The sequence below is a fragment of the Lithobates pipiens genome, unplaced genomic scaffold, assembly GCF_037356315.1.
Source record: "Lithobates pipiens isolate NorthernLeopardFrog02 unplaced genomic scaffold, aLitPip1_a1.2 Scaffold_18, whole genome shotgun sequence".
Lineage (NCBI taxonomy): Eukaryota > Metazoa > Chordata > Amphibia > Anura > Ranidae > Lithobates > Lithobates pipiens.
The window spans coordinates 599,241,894-599,264,144 of record NW_027507758.1 but is presented as its reverse complement, the minus strand read 5'-3'; the positions used below and the strand labels follow the sequence as shown (position 1 = coordinate 599,264,144).

The 22,251-nt window shown below is 40.9% G+C and overlaps 1 protein-coding gene across 4 annotated transcripts in view; it reads left to right on the top strand.

Moving 5' to 3' along the window:
- The window catches only part of PTK2B (protein tyrosine kinase 2 beta), a 236,739-nt gene that overhangs the window by 202,562 nt on the left and 11,926 nt on the right, over nucleotides 1-22,251 (top strand). For 2 of the 4 annotated variants that reach the window (XM_077489227.1, XM_077489228.1), the window contains 8 exons: nucleotides 244-369; nucleotides 513-674; nucleotides 2,454-2,579; nucleotides 4,799-4,837; nucleotides 13,624-13,651; nucleotides 15,756-15,802; nucleotides 17,541-17,684; nucleotides 20,504-20,584. In XM_077489227.1, the coding sequence (XP_077345353.1) occupies nucleotides 244-369; nucleotides 513-674; nucleotides 2,454-2,579; nucleotides 4,799-4,837; nucleotides 13,624-13,651; nucleotides 15,756-15,802; nucleotides 17,541-17,684; nucleotides 20,504-20,584 (753 nt within the window). The remainder of the gene's footprint in view (nucleotides 1-243; nucleotides 370-512; nucleotides 675-2,453; nucleotides 2,580-4,798; nucleotides 4,838-13,623; nucleotides 13,652-15,755; nucleotides 15,803-17,540; nucleotides 17,685-20,503; nucleotides 20,585-22,251) is intronic. The other 2 variants (XM_077489230.1, XM_077489229.1) reach the window with 2 other exon arrangements.

The window sequence follows — 22,251 nt, the reverse complement described above, 5'->3', positions numbered from 1 at the left end:
AACCTTTGGAGGAACCCTGGTTGAGAACCCTGCAGGGTTTACACAGAGCCAAGGGTTTCCTTTATGAAGTCTAACATCGTTCAGATTTTTTGTTGCGTCCAGCCCTAAACACTTATGCTTGGATGCCGAGCCGCTTTTGCTACATTTGTGTATTCGTTGTGCTTGCTTGTGTATTACTGCTCTGTCTGCACTTACCAATGCTGCTAATTGTCTGTGTCTGTGCCCGCACCTTTTCCTGCACAGGTGCCCGAAAGTCTGTGTGCCAGCTCTCCTACGCTCTGTAGCCCCACAGAGTACCAGTCTCCAATTGACTCCACTCGCAGCCCACCACTCCTGCGCCATAGCATCATCAAACGTCGTAGTATGAGGGTAAGGCTTGCATGCTTTGCACTCCCATTTTGGTGACGAAGGGTATTTTAGCATGTGTGTGGTCTGTTGTGGTGACCTGGCCATCAGTTGGTCTTCAATGTTTGGAGCTCAGTGTCTTTCATTTCTATCAACGTTTACTGAAGGAGGAGGACTTTGTGAAGCCCAGTAGCATGGAAGAGGCTCAGAAAATGTGGGAGAAGGAAAGAGCCAAGATGTTGCAGGTCATGAATCGCCAACAACAGCAGATGTTCGAGGATAACAAATGGCTGAAACATGAGGAGCAATCGCTGGTCAACAACCTCAAGGTGCGATTTATAGATTCTGTATTGCATTGTCAGGCTTCCTTCCTATATTAATTGAAATCGTGAAATGGCCAACTTTTTGCTTTACTGCATTGCTGCATTAACATTTGAAAGAGGATTTGGTTGGAGTGATGTTTTGATATAAGGAACTTCATCGGTAAAGATGATGTGGAGAACTGTAGGCTTAGTTGTGTTGCAGTAGAGGTTAGTACCAGTCAGTACATGGGCTACATTTTATATTTTACAAAAACTGAGCAGGCCTGAAAAAGAATGCATTTTATAAATTAATAATTATAACTTAAATGAATGAATAAATGCCCTTCAAGAAATAACTTAACATCATAGTCCCCCTTTCACATCAGAAGCCTCCACCAAAACTTCAGAGCCCCCCTTGCATCAGGGTCCTCCTTTTACATCAGAACCCTCCCTCCCATGAGGGTCAAAGTACCCCCTCCCATGAGGGTCAAAGTACCCCCTCCCATGAGGGTCAAAGTCCCACCTCCCAGGAGGGTCCCCTGTTCACATCTGAGCTCCCCTTTCACATTGAAAGCCTCCTTCATATCTTCAAGTCTTGAATATATGCTGGCACTTCGATAAAATCCACAAGCAGATAGCCCTTTTTTTTTAGAAGAACAACGCATAAAATCTGCACAAAAAGGTCAACGTGTTGGGGATGTTAGGCCTTTATCATGACAGTCTCTACAGGGCTCACAGCAGCTGACTGCCTGAGCACCTGTGTATACATTCGGTTTGATTAGGGGAGGCGGTAGCAGCACTGTGTGTTTTGCTTCCTTCATATCAGAGTCTTCCTTTCACGTCAGAGCTCTCCTTCATGTCAGAAGCCCCCCCATCACATCAGAGCCCCCCACATCAGAAATCTCCCATCACATTGGAACCCCCTTCACATTAGAGCCACTGTGTTTCCCTGGCTCTGCACTCCCTCTTGGCTGAAACAGGACTGGCATGACAGATGCTTCTGGGTAGAGGGGAGGGGGATCAGTGAACAGATGTCCCCCCTTCCTACTAAGAACCCAGAAGTTGATGTTTAAAATGTCACTTCTGGGTCCAGCTGTCACCTTAGGCTCAATAGCGGACAGGGGAGACATCAGGGGTCTAAAAGACCCCTGATGTCTCTTTAAAGGGAAAAAAGAGAGGTGGAACTGTGCTACGGATTTATATAACCCAAAAGGTGCCTTTTTGTATGCTGCGGGGTTGGAACGATTTATTCCACCCGTGGGTGGGATAAAATATAGGAATGAAATCTCTTTAAAGGGAATCTTTCACTAATCTTTCACTAAAAGAAGCATCACATTGGGGAATTGCTGTCCCCTATGTGATGAACAATAAGTTAAAAAAGTGTAAGGTTACACTTAAGCAACCCTCAAAACTTTTTTTCAGTCCCCCCACACACACATACAAAGGTAAACACATGCATTGGGGGCCCCTAATCATGAAAATGTTTATTGGACTATGGTGGTCATTTAAGTAGGCTTTGATGCTGGAAGGTTGCTCGAGCGTCTGTATCAAGTAACCGTCATGATTGCCTCTCACAATGGTCATATGAGTCCTGCTGGCTCCCGCTCAAAAGTCATGACGCTCTCAGCACAGAACCTCAGGCACAGAACCTTAAGCCACCGTAGGCTCTAACGGTGGTCACACGGCCATTAAGAGATTAAAATGAATAATGGTTTTGGGTCACGTTTAAATTTTGTTGTATTTTGCATATTTTAACACATTTTTGTGATTTTAATGTAACTTTTGTTTTAAAAATGTAAAAAACAGAGGGAATTTAACAGAGAGATGCAGCCAAAGCACAGGATTCATGGGTCATTGAGTGCCTCTACTCACTTCCTCTTCCAACTGACACCCACCGAACAGACAGGAATTGAGGGAAATTCTGTCCAATGGGTACAAAAAAAAACTTATTTTTTTTCGCACAATAGGCAAAACTTTTTTTTTTTAATTTTGGGTAGAGTAAGGGAGAGTTATAACCCATGCATTTTTTTGTTTTTTTTGGTTGCTATTAGTGTTCGATTGGGGAGATTTACATTCACTTCCGGTCCCAAAACCAGGAAATTATAGGAAAATCCTGCAAATTTGGGAAATCCCTTGGGGCCCCCAGGTCACCAGAACTGTCCCCATTGGAAGATTTCCCCTCTATTAGTTCTTATTTTCTTTTCAAAATTTTGGATTTTATTTTTACCTTCAATAGTAATTGTAAATGGGACTTTTAGAGGGCAGCCAAAAAAAACCCAAAAAAAACCATAAGAGGTGTTCTAATACCTCTTTACTCTATCCAAAAAACAAAACAAAAAAAAGTTTTGCATTTAGTGATACTTTTAGTTTTTTATTTTTTTATTTTAGACATTACAAAAAAATGTAATTGATTTGGATTTTTTCCCTTTTTTATTTTTATTTTTTAATTTCGAATTATGTGTTGTATTCATTTTTGTGTAATAAAACATAGGGATTAATTCTTTTTGCTGAAAACTGGAGAGTGGAAAATCTGGTACAGCTGTGCATGGTAGCCAATCAGCTTCTAACTTTAGCTAAAACCTGGAAGCTGATTGGTTTCTATGCAGAACTGCACCAGATTTTGCACTTTTCAGTCTTAGTAAATCAACCCCATAGTGTTTTATGCTTTGAAATTCATTGGTTATTGTTGTTATTTGAATAAATATTAAATCCCACACTTAGAACCTAGACTGTGGCTGCTGCCTTACCCCAATTCCCTACCAAAGGTGGAGAATATAAGTAAAATGGATAGAAAGCGGTATGGGTGGTGCCACCCATACTTCATTAAATCCATTTTATTGGTGTTATTTACTTATTACTTAGGTCAACCACTGGCATATCTCTATTAGGCACCATTCACCTGTTGAAGTTCTGTATTGAAGGGTGGTTGGGTTTGTCCTTGGATGACCCAACATTTTTTAATTGCTGGTCTTTTTTTATATATATATGTATAAAATCTCTAGCCCCTGTAATACCATCTCTAGATAATTTGCAGTATTTCTTCCCTTATGGGGCTCCTTTAAAGTCCATCCCCAAAACCAAACGCACCCATTAAGGTGATCAAACATGAGACACAGCTGATGAGAAGGAGAAGGAGAACAGATAACGGTGAAGCCCAATTTACTTCAAAAACCCAGCTGTGTCTGCTGAATTTCTATGTATGACCCTTCACCCTTCCAAGATTTGCAGAGCTTTGAGGAGCTTAACAAGTAGGCTATCCGGCTCATTAATTAGGCGGTTGGGCTCGACCTGTTCCTTACGTATTCCTGGTCTCCAGCGAGCACCCTCGTTCCTGGCTGCGTTTAGGATGGACGGAGAATGGAGGGGCATGTAATTGCCTGTGGAATATTCAATCAGCTTGCTCTGATACGGCGAAAAGACCGCAATTCTGAGTCGAGGAAAAAACATAGAAAATCTCTGAATCCCTGAGGACCTAGCTGACTTTAGAGGTGAAGTTTTTAAATTATAGGGGTCAGCGCAGACTGAGAACGGAGCTTTATAATACATGATTAAAATCTGTCATGGTGCAAGGCATTGTACAAGACGCAACTGCGCTCGGAAAGGTTAAAGGAAGCCTGAAAAATACACTGGACTGGCCAACTGCCTTCTAAAGGCATTTTCTTAGAAGGATAGCATCACGTACCTTCATGGGAAATCTGAGATGACAAGGACAGCCTCTCTTACTGCTCCAGTCCAACCACCACTGGGTAGGAGGACAGGAAGTGTAGGGATGACGGAGTATCAAGTGCACGTTTTGTGTCCCTAGGACAGAAAATGAAGAGAAAGAAATCTCACCAACGGGTCAGCAGGTTAAACTATTCCCTACACTATTAAAAAAAAAAAAATTGGGGGATTTTGGTAAACCATGAAAAAGAATGAGAAAACAAACTTTAGAATGATTATATAAGACATGATCAAAAGTATGCAGGTCTGAAACCTCATCTCCATCATACAAGTCCATGGAGATGCTACAGAAAATCCCATTACTAACCAGGGTATGGTGACTTGAACAGCAGGATTGCATAAATAAATATTTATATAAAACACTGCTCATAGCATTTTTTTTCATTCAGGGTAAAACAGTACTTATATGTTCTATATTTTGTCTTTAGGATCAAAATCAGAAGAAGAGTGAAAAACCACCTGAATTAGTAAGTATTCATTTGGACTTCATAAACTTTCTGTAACGCCAACACTAACCCTCCCTGTAACCCCAACACTAACCCTCCTTGTAACCCCAACACTAACCCTCCTTGTAACCTCAACACTAACCCTCCTTGTAACCTCAACACTAGCCCTCCTTGTAACCTCAACACTAACCCTCCTTGTAACCCCAACAGTAACCTTCCATGTAATCCTAACACTAACACTCCCTGTAATCCCAATAGTTGCCCTTTCAGTAACCCCAACACTAACCCTTTCAGTAACCCCAACACTAACCCTTCTTATAACCCGAAGCCCTTATACACACGGTCGGAGATTCCGACAACCAAATCCGTCGGATTTTGTCCGTCGGATTTTGTCAGATGGATCTTGTCCGAAACTGTTGCATACACACGGTCAGACAAAGTTGTCGGAAAATCCGATCTTTTAGAATGTGATGACATAATTTCGTTACGATGGGACTACGTTCAGGCTAGTAGCCAATAGCTTTGATGTAGGAATTTGATCTGAGCATGCGTGGCACTTTGTCCGATCGGAATTCTCTACACATGATCGGAGTATGTCCGATCGGAGCAGTTTGTCGGAAAATATTTCCAGCAAGTTGGAAAATTTGGTCTGACGGATATTCCGACTGAAACAGTCCGATGTATACCACACACAGTCGGAATATCCGACAAACCACTCCGATCGGACACATTCTGACGGAATCTCCAACCGTGTGTACAAGGGCTAACACTAACCCTCCATGTAACCCTAACACTAACCCACCCTATAACCATGACACTAACACTATCTGTAACCCCAACACAAACTCTTCCTATAACCTTAACCTTCCCTGTAACCCTAACACTAACCCTTGCTGTAACCCTATGGCAGAAACCATGAAATCAGACCGAAGGAAGTACAGTTAAATCACATATGTTTAATAATAAAAGTAAAAGAACAAACGTAGTCAAAACATAGCCAAAGTTCAGTAACCGGAACAGATAGTCCGCCAAGCCAGAAGTCAGGGATCAAGGTAGTGGAACAGCAAGCAGGATCTGGAGCCAGAAGGGATGTCAGCAAAGCCAGTCTTTAAACAGGAACGCGAGAGACAGTTTTTTGTGATGTGACCAAGGTGAAGGCAGAGATCCTCTGGCCTAGACGGCTTAAGTAGGCAGGACTGACGAGCAGGACCAACAGCTGAGTAACTGTGGAGAGAGATGGGAGCTGGCAATTAGCCGACAGCTGAGAGGCCAGCTCATAGAAGGAAGGGCTGAGCCCAGCCCTGACACCCTAACACTAACCTTCCCTTTAACCCCTAATACTAACCCTCCCTATATTCTCTAACACTAACCTTTCCTGTAACCCCTAACAATAATCTTCTCTGTAACCCCTAATGCTGACCTTCCCTGTAACCCCAACACTAACCCTCCCTGAAACCCCAACACTATATCTCCCTGTAACCCCAACATTAACCTTCTTTGTAACAGAAAACTAACCCACCTTTATGTAAACGTATCCCTTATTTTTCGTCCTCCCCTATCCTGTATAGGGATGAGCTCGGTGTTCGGCTCAAACACATGTTCGACTCGAACATCAGCCGTTCGTCTGTTCAGCGAATTCAGAACTTTGTGGGCCGTTCACACCAAACCAAAATGGCCCACAATACACTACGCCATTGCAGTGCATTGCTGGCTCATGATTGGCCAAGCATGCACTGTGACCCCGCATGCTTAACCAATCACAGTGCCGGCAGCGAGGAGAGCCATAATTGGCCACAGGCAGGATGCCTGTGGCCAATTATAGCTCAGGGGGTTTAGTACATGCCCCACACTATATAAGGTCGCCAGCGCGGCGGCCTTGTGTAGTGTGTTCCGGCGTGCAGGGAAAGAGCTAGCTAGGCAGGCACAGTGTGTTCTTTTCTCAGGCATCTGCAGGAGTTAAAGTGGGTGTTGTGTGCCTCCAGCACAGTATACACCTGTATCTACCCTTTTATGCTGGTGTTCTCTAATACAGGCATCTGCAGGAGTTAGTGGATGTTGTGTGCCTACAGCACAGCACAGTATACACCTGTATCTACCCTTTATTGCTGGTGTTCTCTCATGCAGGCATCTGCAGGAGTTAGTGGATGTTGTGTGCCTCCAGCACAGCACAATATACTCCTGTATCTACCCTTTTTTGCTTCACTTCCTGTGCCATAGCCAAAACAGGGAGTGAGTGGAAATCCCTCCAAAGTGAAGTAATCAGTGGGTCATTAGAACTAGTGTCCCCGATGAAAGATTTCCCCTGTATATTCAGACTCACATGCCTAAAAGTAAATAAATCAATTATATATATATATATATATATATATATATATATATATATATATATATATATATATATATATATATATATATATATACATATATATATACATACACACAGTGCCTTGCGAAAATATTCGGCCCCCAACCTTTTGCCACATTTCAGGCTTCACATATCACATAAAGATATCAAATTTTAATTTTTTGTGAAGAATCACCAACAAGTGGGACACAATTGTGAAGTGGAACAAAATCTATTGGATTTTTGAAACTTTTTTAACTAATAAAAAAATGAAAAGTGGGGCGTGCAAAATTTTTCGGCCCCCTTGCGTTAATACTTTGTAGAGCCACCTTTTGCTGCGATTACAGCTGCAAGTCGCTTGGGGTATGTCTCTATCAGTTTTGCACATCGAGAGACTGAAATTCTTGCCCATTCTTTCTTGCAATTGGATATTTTAAACTTTTTTAGCAAATAAAAAACTGAAAAGTGGTGCGTGCAAAATTATTCGGCCCCTTTAATTTCAGTGCAGCAAACTCACTCCAGAAGTTCAGTGAGAATCTCTGAATGATCCAATGTTGTCCTAAATGACTGATGGTGAAAAATAGAATCCACCTGTGTGTAATCAAGTCTCTGTATAAATGCACCTGCTCTGTGATAGTCTCAGGGTTCTGTTGAAAGCGCAGAGAGCATCATGAAGACCAAGGAACACACCAGGCAGGTCCGTAATACTGTTGTGGAGAAGTTTAAAGCCGGATTTGGATACAAAAAGATTTCCCAAGCTTTAAACATCCCAAGGAGCACTGTGCAAGTGATCATTTTGAAATGGAAGGAGTATCAGACCACTGCAAATCTACCAAGACCTGGCCGTCCCTCTAAACTTTCAGCTCAGACAAGGAGAAGACTGATCAGAGATGCAGCCAAGAGGCCCATGATCACTCTGGATGAACTGCAGAGAACTACAGCTGAGGTGGGAGAGTCTGCCCATAGGACAACAATCAGTCGTACACTGCACAAATCTGGCCTTTATGGAAGAGTGGCAAGAAGAAAGCCATTTCTCAAAGATATCCATAAAAAGTCTCGTCTAAAGTTTGCCACAAGCCACCTGGGAGACACACCAAACATGTGGAAGAAGGTGCTCTGGTCAGATGAAACCAAAATCCAACTTTTTGCCCACAATGCAAAACGATATGTTTGGCGTAAAAGCAACACAGCTCATCACCCTCAACACACCATCCCCACTGTCAAACATGGTGGTGGCAGCATCATGGTTTGGGCCTGCTTTTCTTCAGCAGGGACAGGGAAGATGGTTAAAATTGAGGGGAAGATGGATGCAGCCAAATACAGGACCATTTTGGATGAAAACCTGTTGGAGTCTGCAAAAGACCTGAAACTGGGACGGAGATTTATCTTCCAACAAGACAATGATCCCAAACATACAGCAAAATCTACAAAGGAATGGTTCACAAATAAACGTATCCAGGTGTTAGAATGGCCAATTCAAACCACTCTGTCCAAAAAGATATCTACAATAACCTTAAACCACTCTACAGAGGAAACACTCAACTCGCTGAACAAGGCATTACTGCAATCAGCGGACTCGGTAGCACCAAAACGCAGGGCACTCATCAGGAAGAAAAATGCTGGATGGTTTAATAGCTCCCTCTCCGTACTAAAGCAAGAACACAGAAGAGTGGAAAGAACATGGAGAAGAAATCCCACCGAGGAAAACCTATTTAACTACAAAGGTCTCACAGAGAATTATCGGAAAGCAATCTTCAAAGCCAAAAAGGACCACTTCTCATATACAATCTCAACGGCCGCAAACCAACCACGGGAACTGTTTAGACTGGTTAATCAATCAATGAATCCGGTGTGCCTAGAACCCCCAGAAAGCGAATCCCAGGATTACTGTGACAAACTGTCGAATTTTTTCATCGATAAAGTCAAAACCATCAGGGAAACAATTTGTCAGAAGAAAACATCCAACCTCAGCCAGCAAATACATAAAGAGGATGTCTGCACCAACATACCGCAACCGCCAAAATTTTCACTATCCCCAATTACCGTAGACACCGCAAAAAACATCATTAATAAACTGCGTGACAGTACCTCACCTATTGACATCATCCCCACAAAACTACTGAAAGAATGCTCCGACATCGTGGCTCCAACCATAACCCACCTCATAAACCGATCATTCCACGAAGAGATTGTTCCCAGCATCCTCAAACAAGGCATTGTCAAACCTCTACTCAAGAAACCAAACCTGGACCCTCAGGATCCAAACAACCGTAGGCCAATTACAAGCCTCAACACCATTTCTAAGATCATGGAGAAAGCTGTAGTACATCAGCTACAACTTCACCTGGATACTCACAAACTCCTGGACCCGCTGCAATCAGGCTTCCGCCCGGGTCATGGAACAGAAACAGCTCTCCTCAAGATTTGGGATGACGCCCTCGAAGCAGCAGATGACGGAGAGCCGTGCCTCCTCGTACTGCTAGACCTAAGTGCAGCGTTTGATACAGTAGATCACAATACTCTACTCGTCCGCCTCACAGAAGTAGCCGGAGTCCAAGACATAGATCTCCAATGGTTCGCGTCCTTCCTAGGAAATCGGTCACAGACAGTGAAACTAGGAAAATTCCTCTCCGAAACTCGGGCAGTCACCTGCGGAGTCCCTCAAGGCTCTCCTTTGTCACCCGTTCTCTTCAACATTTACATTCGCCCACTCCTTCAAATCATCAGATGCTCAGATCTCTGCTTCCACTCTTACGCTGACGACACGCAACTTTATTTCCAGATCAATGAAAAAAAGATCACCAACAACAACTTGAAAACTGCCTCAAATCAATAGAGGACTGGATGACCACCAACTCCCTCCAGCTGAACGAATCAAAGACAGAGCTTCTTATCTTACACCCAAATCATAAGCCCGCAACCAAAACCTCCTGGTCTCCACCAACCGTCTTTGGGCAGACTATCTCCCCAAAGACCAAAGCGAAGAGTCTCGGGGTTATTTTAGACGCACAAATGTCAATGGATGCACAAATAGGATTTGTAGTCAGTCGATCTCACCATCTGCTGCGCATGCTTCGCAGACTCATCCCTTTTATCCCAAAGAATGACAAAGCAGTGGTAGTTGGAACAATCATTAATTCACGACTGGACTACGCAAACTCGCTTTACATAGGATTACCACAATATCAACTTGCGCGATTACAACTGATCCAAAACACGGCGGCAAGGCTGATAACAAGAAAGAAACCCTGGGAATCCATCTCTCCTTCGCTGAGGAGCTTACATTGGCTAACCGTAAAAAATCGGATCACGTTCAAGACCCTTTGCCTCACCCACAAATGCGTGCATAGAGAAGCTCCGCAATACCTAATGGAGAAAATAAATCATTACACACCAAACCGCAGTCTTCGATCAGCCAACAAAAACCTCCTCCTCGTGCCCAAAGCCCGGTATAAATCCAAGGGTGATCGGAGATTCGCTGTCCAAGGGCCTCGGCTATGGAATGCTCTACCAATCAACATCCGCCTGGAAGAAAATCACCTGGCTTTTAGGAAAAAACTCAAGACCTTCCTCTTTTAGCAGATGATCAAAGCTCGCCACAGCGCCTAGAGGTGATTCAGTTCGCATTGTGCGCTATACAAGTATTTCATTCATTCATTCATTCATTCATTCATTCAAAGTCCAGACCTGAATCCAATTGAGAATCTGTGGAAAGAGCTGAAAACTGCTGTTCACAAACGCTCTCCATCCAACCTCACTGAGCTCGAGCTGTTTTGCAAGGAAGAATGGGCAAGAATTTCAGTCTCTCGATGTGCAAAACTGATAGAGACATACCCCAAGCGACTTGCAGCTGTAATCGCAGCAAAAGGTGGCTCTACAAAGTATTAACGCAAGGAGGCCGAAAAATTTTGCACGCCCCACTTTTCATTTTTTTATTAGTTAAATAAGTTTCAAAAATCCAATAGATTTCGTTCCACTTCACAATTGTGTCCCACTTGTTGGTGATTCTTCACAAAAAATAAAAATTTTATATCTTTATGTTTGAAGCCTGAAATGTGGCAAAAGGTTGAAAAGTTCAAGGGGGCCGAATACTTTCGCAAGGCACTGTATATATTAGTTCCTTGAAACCTTCCACATTTTGTCATGTTACAACCAAAAACATAAATGTATTTTATTGGGATTTTATGTGATAGACCAGCACAAAGTGGCACATAATTGAAGTGGAAGGAAAATTATAAATGGTTTTCCACATTTTTTTTACAAATAAATATCAGCCCCCTTTTACTCTGATACGCCAAACTAAAATCTAATGGAACCAATTGCCTTCAGAAGTCAGCTAAATAGTAAATAGAGTTCACCTGTGTGTCATTTAATCTTAGTATAAATACAGCTGTTCTGTGTAGCCCTCAGAGATTTGTTAGAGAACCTCAGTGAACAAACAGCATTATGAAGGCCAAGGGACACACCAGCCAGGTCAGGGATAAAGTTGTGGAGGCGTTTAAAGCATGGTTAGGTTATAAGAAAATATCCCAAGCTTTAAATGTCTCACATAGCACTGTTCAATCCATCATCCGTAAATGGAAAGAGTATGGCACAACTGCAAACCTACCAAGACATGACCGTCCACCTAAACTGACAGGCCGGGCAAGGAGAGCATTAATCAGAGAAGCAGCCAAGAGGCCCATGGTAACTCTGGAGGAGCTGCAGAGATCCACAGCTCAGGTGGGAGAATCTGTCCACAGGACAACTATTAGTCGTGCTCTCCACAAATTTGGCCTTTATGGGAGAGTGGCAAGAAGAAAGCCATTGTTAACAGAAAGCCATAAGAAGTCCTGTTTGCAGTTTGTGAGAAGCCATGTGGGGGACACAGAAAACATGTGGAAGAAGGTGCTCTGATCAGATACAGTAAGGCCAAAATTTTACTTTTTGGCCTAAAAGCAAAATGCTATGTGTGGTGGAAAACTAACACTGCTCAGTACCCTGAACACACCATCCCAACCATGAAACATGGTGGTGGCAGCATTATGTTGTGAGGATGCTCTTCTTCAGCAGGGACAGGGAAACTGGTCAGAGTTGATGGGAAGATGAATGGAGCCAAATACAGGGCAATCTTAGAAGAAAACCTGTTAGCCCTTGTACACACGGTCGGACATTCCGACAACCAAATCCGACGGATTTTGTCCGAAACTGTTGCATACACACAGTCAGACAAAGTTGTCAGAAAATCCGATCGCACTTAACGTGATGATGTTATTTCGTTAGGACGGGACTACGTTCAGGCTAGTAGCCAATAGCTTTGGTCTAGGAATTTGATCTGAGCATGCGTGGCACTTTGTCCGATCGGAATTCTCTACAGATGATCGGACAAAGTTGTTGGAAAATTTTATAGCCCAACTGGAAAACTTGGTCCGTCGGATACTTCGACGGAAACAGTCCAATGGAGCCCACACACTGTCAGATTATCCGACAACACGGTCCTATCGGACATTGTCCATCGGAATGTCCGACTGTGTGTACAAGGGCTTAGAGTCTGCAAACGACTTGAGACTGGGGGTGGAAGTTCACCTTCCAGCAGGACAACGACCCTAAACATACAGCCAGAGCTACAATGGAATGGTTTCGATCAGTGGTCTCCAAACTGTGGCCCTTTGCTTGCCTTTATCCTGCCCTTGGAGCACTATTCCTCCCACTGATATGAGACACTATTCTGCCATCTGACACCAAAAAAAGGGCACCATTTCACCCAACGACACCAATAATGGGGGCACTAAGCTTCCCTAGGATAGCAATAATGGGGCACCATTCCTCCCCCCAATACCAAATGTGGCGATGTTTACTCCCACTGATGCCAGGACAGTTGCTACTCCTGCTGGCCACAATTCAGCCCTCCTAAAGTCTGAAGGACAATAAATTGGCCCTTTGTTTAAAACGTTTGGAGACCCCTGGTTTAGATCAAAGCATATTTATTTGTTAGAATGGACCAGTTAAAGTCCAGGCCTAAACCCAATTGAGAATCTGTGGCAAGACTTGAAAATTGCTGTTCACAGACGCTCTCCATCCAATCTGACAGAGCTTGAGATATTTTGCAAAGCAAAATGGGCAAAAATGTCCCTCTCTAGATGTGCAAAGCTGGTGGTAGAGACATCCCCAAAAAGACTTGCAGCTGTAATTGCATTTAAACGTGGTTCTACAAAGTATTGACTCCGGGGGGGCTGAATATAAATGCACCCCACACTTTTAAGATACTTATTTGTAAAAAATGTTAAAGACCATTTGTCATTTCCTTCCACTTCACAATTATGTGCCACTTTGTGTTGGTCTATCACATAAAATCCCAATAAAATACATTTACGTTTTTGGTTGTAACATGACAAAATGTGGCAAATTTCAAGGGGTGTGAATACTTTTATATATATAAACTGTATATATGAAATACTTTCTAAAATATATTTCTTTCTTTCAGGCACCTACAGAAAAAGAAGTCGCATACAGTGAGTACTATGCTATTGCCATAAAAAATATGAATGTTATACTCAGCGCTGCTCCAGTAAACAATAAACACTAATACAATATATAATAAAGTGCCTACAACGGCATAATCAATAGCATGATATTACTTAACAATATAAAGTGCTCAGTGCAATTATAGTGCAAAACAAATAAAGTGCAATCATATAGAGTCCATCCATATGGTCATATGGTGTGTTGAAAAATACACAGTTGGTGTAGATCTTGGTGACACTCCATGCTCCCCTCCTGGGTCCCCACTCACCAGCAATAATCTTTAGATGCGCCTGTTATTAAATTTGGAATGGCGTTTCCCATTAATGGCTAGGGCTGTTGAATGTGATCAGTAAATGGGTGAGAATAACACCTTCCTACCATAGATATATTAGAGCCGTCTGGTATATCCTATATCCAAATATAGTTATTACCTTCCCAACTTTCCCAGTGATCATATATCCATTTTAGACGTATGGCAATGAAGAGAAAGGGGTATATAGTGCAATACTGTAAATTTTATTCATAAAAATCCAAAATCATTACACTTGCATCAAAATTTTTTAAATTGTGCAGAAAAAAACACCGCCTTGGAATGCAAACAACCGTTACTAGGTCTCCTCATCTTGGCGCGTTTTGCACCTCCCACTGGGCGTCTTCTGAAGCTAGTGGCGCTTGTGACTGGTTGCCTTTTATGCGTTACTACTACAACCGGTAACACCCTACTACTCACTAAGTACACAGTAAAAATTTCCATCACTTCCTGTCTCCGCCGGAACCGGAAGTGTTGTTACCGCCACCGCAATATTAAAGGGGTTGTAAAGGTTTGTTTTTTATTTTTTAAATAGGTTCCTTCCGTCATTTTTTTCTGGTTCATTAAAGGGAAAACCATGCATTTTAAAGCACATTTGAAAAGTGTATTACGGTATATGAGGAGGAAAGAGGGACAGAGGGACATTGCTCCAAATCAGGGACAGTTAGGAGCTATGCAGGTAGGGGTGGTTTACTAACATAGGGGGAAACCTTTATATCAGTGCCCCCTTACATTTTTGTATTCACTCTCCCCTTACATCAGTGACCCCCCCTCAGACTGGCCTGGTGGTGCTGTCACTGACTTTCTCTCAGGTGCACTGTGCAGGGCTCAGTCAGTTGGCTCCAGCTCAGTTTTATCCTATAGTCTCCTCTCCACAGTCCACACAAGTCTGACTTCTCCCATGACCCCCATCCCGGCAGCACTCCCTCTCTTGACTCCTCTCCAGACTCCCTCAGAGACTGCAGACAGGATATGAGATGGTCAGAGACTGCAGACATGATACAAGAGATGGTCAGAGACTGCAGACATGGTACAAGAGATGGTCAGAGACTGCAGACATGGTACAAGAGATGGTCAGAGACTGCAGACATGGTACAGGAGATGGTCAAAGACTGCAGACATGGTACAAGAGATGGTCAGAGACTGCAGACATGGTACAAGGGATGGATGAATGCAGCCCACTGTACATATGAATACAGCCCACTGTACATATGAATACAGCCCACTGTACATATGAATGTAACCCACTGTACATATGAATGCAGCCCACTGTACATATGAATGCAGCCACACTGTGCATGGCACTCACCATGGCATTGCCTCGTTTAAACACAGCAGGTATCTCCCGCGGTGTGTGTCACAGAACAAACAGGAGCTGGGTCTGTGTACGGCTGTGCTGTAGCAAGGTCCCGCCCCCCTAGACCGGCTCCTGTGATAGGTGAAACACTGATTCAATGAGTGTTCTATCTACTATCACACGAGCTGGCCTAGGGGGGCGGGACCTTGCTACAGCACAGCAGAACACAGACCCGGCTCGGATGATGGTGTGAAGTTTCGAAGGAAAAAGTAAGTGAACCAACAATGCACTAGCTTAAAGGAACCTATTTAGAAAATAAGAAACAAAGCTTTAAAACCCCTTTAATAAATTCTATGCATTCAATATATATATATATATATATATATATATATATATATATATATATATACATACATCAAGTCAAGTAATACTGATAACTTGTTGTCCTGTGTGTATCATTCTGACCCATTCATTGTCTCTACAGCTGAGTTCACGGTGCCGCCACAGAAGCCTCCCAGGCTTGGAGCGCAGGTAAGTGCCCGATGGAGAAATGTGATTTAGGGTCCTACCGAAAGCAATGGACCTAGCTAAAAAGATGTAAAATAAAATATAAAAAAGTAATAAATGGCAGATTATCAGTCCTTAGATGTGGTGGCGACGTTTGTTTTCTTTTTTATTCCTCCTGATCCTGCCAGTAACACACTTCCTGTCCTTGGTGACAACGCTCACTCCCAGTATTGTATCTATGGAGGACTTTTTGTCCCCTATGTGACGAAAAATAAAGTAAAAAAAAATTAGACAAGCACTTAAAGCGGACCTCCACCGTGAAGTGGAAGTTCCGCTCATCTGATCCCTCACCCCCTCCGGTGCCACAATCGGCACCTTTCAGGGGGGAGGGGGGTACAGATACCTGGATAATCCAGGTATCTGCACCCACTTCCGGGACAAGCTAGCCGCAGACGCCCCGCCCCCCCCCCCGTTGTGTTCTGGGAAACACACAGTTCCCAGGACACAGCGGGGACCAGTAAAGACACGCAGCGCGACTCGCGCATGCGCAGTAGGGAACCGGGCAGTGAAGCCGCAATGCTTCACTTCCCGATTCCCTGACAGAGGATGGCAGCGGGGGCAGCAGAGAGACGAGCGATTGCTCGTCATCTGCCGCCGACATCGCTGGACCCTGGGACAGGTAAGTGTCAATTTATTAAAAGTCAGCAGCTGCAATATTTGTAGCTGCTGGCTTTTAAGATTTTTTTTAAAGGTGCAGCTCCTCTTTAAAAACACCTCTTTTTAAAAAAAATTTGAGCCCCCTCCCCCCACCCACACATACTGTACATGCATGTATAAATGTAAATGCATGTGTCAGGGGCACCTACATGTAAAAATGTCGGTTGTAAAGCACATGTCGGATATTGCCACGCGTGCCAGATTGGGATCAATAATTCTAGGCCTTTAGGGGCTTTTAAAGCATTGCCTATAGAAAATATAGGGGAACTAACTTGTTGTTTCACGGGTGCATGACATTTAAATTGGGTGTTAATTTATACTGAGCAAACTTATCTTTTATATGTTATCAAAAAAAATTGGTAATATATTTTGTTTTGTGTGCTCTAAAATTAATGTTACTGTATTTTTTTCTAAATATTCAAAAGTTTATTGTATTTTATACTAAATGTTTTGTGTTTCATAAACTATTGCGCTAATATTGTGTGACACAAAAATTAGAAATACCGCTATTTTATTCTCTAGTGTGTTTTCTTTAAGAAAATATTTAATGTTTGGGGGTCTTACTTAATTTTCAGGCCTAAAATAAATTATTATTTATTTATTTTTTATGCAAAAACAGTCCTGGCAGTGAAATTATAAAAATGTAGGGAAAAACCTTAATAAAAAAAAATAAAAAAATAAAAGACGTCAATATACCTATTGTTTTGCTCTGCAAAATTTACCTGTGGAGGCTACCAGAAATCCAGTGCTTTGCTAGGAACGCTGATGTGGGGGGGATTTGTGTTGGAAGGGGGGATGAGGGAAGAGGATTTGTGCTACATGGGAGCTCATACATCTTTGGGGGGGGGGGGGGGGCGCAGTTAGGTATGTTTGCCCTGGGTTTTAGATGACCTTGTCCAGGTTCTCCTGGGAAATCGTGATCGTTCATGAATTTTCCCATTAAGCTTGTCTGTGGAGGGTGGTACAATTCTCGCTCATACCTGCATGGATCATCCAATGGAAACATACTAACATGCGTCATGGTTGTTTTATTTTTCTCTCCCAGTCTCTTCAGCCGACGCCAACAGCTAACATCGATCGTACAGATGATAACGTCTATCAGAGTGTGATGGAGCTGGTGAAATCTGTCCTACAATTAAAGAACGACATCTACCAGATCCCTCCTGAGGAATACGTTGGTGTGGTGAAGGTGAGAATGGAGATCATAGTACAAGTTTATTAAAGTAGGGGGAGGCAACCCTGCCGAGGTGGAGATCTACCTCAACAACATGGTAGGGATCAAGGATCACCGGGGTGCAGCTTTAAAAGAAAATAACCAAGTAAGGATTAAAAATGACCTGTTTGAAGAGTTTAGGGGTCAATAGTAAGTAACACAGAGTGCAGAGGTCAGCAGTAAATAATGCAGGCTTAAGATGTCAGTAGGAAGGCATAGAGTTGGGCCGAACATCCCCCCGTTCGGCTCGCACCAGAACTCCCGAACATATAAAAAGTTTGGACCAGAGACGCAAACTTAGTCTATGGGACAGAATTTGAAAAAAATCAAAAGTCCCCATTTTGAAGGTTTATATGTAAGTTATTGCCCATAAAAAGGGGTATGGGGTTCCGGGTATTGCCCTGGGAGACATGTATCAATGCAAAAAATGCAAACCATTTTTTTAAAATAGGATTGTTTTTACAGGTTCAGTGATTTTAATGATTCCTTTAAATAGAGTGCCTGGGGGGGGGCCTTAGTCTGCCTGTAAAGTGGGGTATCTGTAGCATGCATGGAACCTACTGCGTAAATTACAGTATTAATACCATTAATACAAAAACGTTAAAAAAAAAGTCATGGGTGCCCCCCCCAATCCACACCAGACCCTTATCCGAGCATGCAGCCTTGCAGGTCAGGAAAGGGAAATGACTCTATAGACTCATGTTCCTACCTTTTTCAACCTCATAGTCAAAACCAACATCAGAATCAAGTAATGGCTGTGTATTGTAAAGGGGCAAGTGGCTGACACTTTGTTCAAATAACTCAGCTGACGCCTCCATGCCTGATGCTGGGGCTATGGCAGAGTAGTTGTGGATAAGGAGGTAGGATAAGCCACTCTGGCAGCTGCAGTGAACTGTGCAATAGTCTCAGCTTGGGTGATAGAGGATGAGGAGGATGCTGATGGTCTAGTAAGCCAGTCCACTACCTCCTCTGTATGCTGTGGCTGGATAGCACGGGCAACATTTCTAAACAGAGGAAATGATGCCCTGCCTGAGGACAGTCCATGTCCACCTTTGTCTGTGGACACACTTTAACTTGAGTACTCACTCCACTGACACACTACAATATACTGCAGTAAAACTGCACTGATGCACTGCAATATACTGTGGTAAATGTGCACCAATGCACTGAAATATACTGCGTTGAATGTGCACTAACACACTGCAGTATACTGCGGTAAACGTGCACCAACGTACTGAAATATACTGCATTAAACGTGCACTAACGCACTGAAATGTACTGCATTAATTCGGCAGTAAAGTGCACTAAGAAACTGAAATATAGTGCATAAAACGTTTAGTACTGCAATGAAATATACTGTGTTAAACATGCACTAAAGCACTGAAATATACTGCGTTAAACGCGTAGTAATGCACTGAAATATACTGCGTTAAACGTGTAGTAACCTAATGAAATATACTGCGTTAAACGTGTAGTAACCTAATGAAATATACTGCGTTAAATGTGTATTAACGCACTGAAATATACTGTGTTAAATGTGCACTAATGTACAGAAGTACACAGAGTTAAACATGCACTAAAGCACTGAAATATACTGCGTTAAACGCGTAGTAATGCACTGAAATATACTGCGTTAAAAGTGTAGTAACGTAATGAAATATACTGTGTTAAATGTGTATTAACGCACTGAAATATACTGTGTTAAATGTGCACTAATGTACAGAAGTACACAGAGTTAAACATGCAGTAACACACTGAAATATATGGTGTTAAACGTGCAGTAACGCACTGAAATATACTGCATTAAACGTGCAGTAACGCACTAAAATATACTGCATTAAACGTGCACTAACGCAGTGAAATATACTGCCTTAAACGTGCAGTAACAAACTGAGATACACTGCTGTAAACGTGCAGTAACACACTGAAGTATACTGCATTAAACGTACAGTAATGCACTGAAATATACTGCGTTAAATGTGCAGTAATGTACTGATATATATTCTGGTAAATGTGCAGTAACACATTGAACTATACTGTGTTAAACCTGCACTATCGCACTAAAATATACTGTGGTAAACGTGCAGTAACACATTGAAATATACTGCATTAAACTGCAATAATGCGCTGAAATATACTGCATTAAACTTGCAGTAACGCACTGAAATATACAGAGATACAGCCTTAAATGTGCACTAACACACCGAAATATACTGCGTTAAACACACTGAAATATAATATACTGCGTTAAACATGCACTAACAAACTGAAATATACTGCTTTAAACGTGCACTAATGCACTGAAGTACACTGCGTTAAACATGCACTAACGCAATGAAATATACTGCAGTATACGTGCAGTAACACACTAAAATATACTGCAGGAAACAGGCAATAACGCACTCAAATATACTGCAGGAAACCTGCCCTGACCAAATAAACTGACACACTACACTCACACTGCACCATCACTAGATTCACACTAAATGGACACTAAAGTAAAAATGAATGGTCACACTACTCTCAAACTGAACTATCACTAGATATTCTACACTGACAATAGAATCAGACTAGTATATATATAGTAGGACTATATATATATATATATATATATATATATATATATATATATATATATATATATACGGTGTATATATAGCACACTAACTCATTAGCAGCACTGAATAAAGCCCTGTTCTATCTCTCTCCACACCAAAACCAAAATGTTTTATGATGTTTTATAGGTATGCCTGTATTTTTGGAATTAGATGTCTCATTTTATGTCCTCTTTCCAGAATGTGGGGCTTGTGCTCCGAAAGCTCATAGGCAGCGTGGATGAGATTCTTCCATCTCTACCGCAGTCATCACGCACAGAGGTACAATATTTTTCTAAAGAGATCATGAAAATAGAACTTTTATGCCACGTACACACTATTGGACTTTACGGCAGACTTGGTCCGGCAGACAACAATCCGTCAGACAATTCGTATGTGGACTCTAGAAACCTAGAAATAAAACATGTTTCAAATCTATTAGTCCCATCTAAAGTCATCACGTTCAAAATGAACGGACTTTCGAACTGACTTAGTCTGGTCCTGTGTGGCCAAGTCCGTTTGTTCAGAAAGTCCGTCGGACCCCCGCCGAAAGTCCATCGGGAAGACCGTCGGACCTAGCCTGTCGAAAAGTCTGGTCGTGTGTACGCGGCATTAGATGCATGTTATTTACAAGTTTTTTTCACTGAGGGTCATTTATTATGAAGGTTAGAGTGTATGTAAAGCCAAAACAGTTTCTTTTGACAAATGTTCCAGTGATAACTGTCCAACAGGGGATTTCCCCCAGTTTACAGGATGGGAAGTAAAGGTAAAAGACTCAAATAGGACACTGATAAAAAAAACTGACAGGTTTTTTGCTTAGATAACCTAAAAATCAAACATTTTATTACCTCTACTGCAAAGAAGAAGATATGGGGGTTAATAATAATAATAATAATACATCTTATTGGTATTTTTATTATTATTAATAACAACAATAATAGTTATTATTATGTATTTTATCTGTTCTAAAAGATAAAATAAAAACAAAGATTATTATTATTATTATTATTTAATATTATTATAATTATTATTATAAGAAGTAGTAGTATTATGTTCATTTCTAGAATTATTTAAAAAAAATACAAAAGTATAATTATTATGAATTATTATCATGTTAATTTGTGTCATCTAAAAATACAATTTAAAAATGAATAACAATTATAAAAATGATGATGATGATGAATTTACATGATTATGTTATACAATTAAAAATAAATAATAACAATAACATTATTATAATGTATTGTATTATGTTCATTTCTATCATTATTTAAAAATATAAAAATATAAGCAAAGATTATTATTATTATTATTATAAGAAATAGTAGTATTAGGTTCATTCCAATAATTATTTAAAAATTAAATACAAGATTATTATTATTATTTTTATTATTATTATTATTTTATGATTTATTATCATGTTCATTTGTGTTATCCTTTAAAAATAAAATAAAAGATGAATAATAATTATAACAATAATGATGATTATAATAATGTTCATTTGTATGATTATGTAATAATAAAAATAAATAAAAGATAAATAATAACAATAAAAATAATAGTGTTGGTGTTGTTATAATAATAATATGTAGTAGTAGTATTATATTAATTTCTATAATTTAAAAATAAAAAAATAAATACAAGATTATTATTATTATTATTAATATTATTTATTATGTTCATTTGTTTCATCATTTAAAAATAAAAAAAAGAATAATAACTATAACAATAATAATGTAGTAAAATAAAAGATAAATAATAACAATACAAATAATAGTATTATTATTATTATTATTATTATTATTATTAATAATAATAATAATAATAATAATAATAATAATGTGGTTGTTAATATTGTAATTGTTTTTATTTCAAGATTAATAATATATGTTTTATTATTATTATTATTACAATTGCTATTGCTCCTAATATTGCTATTATGATTGTTG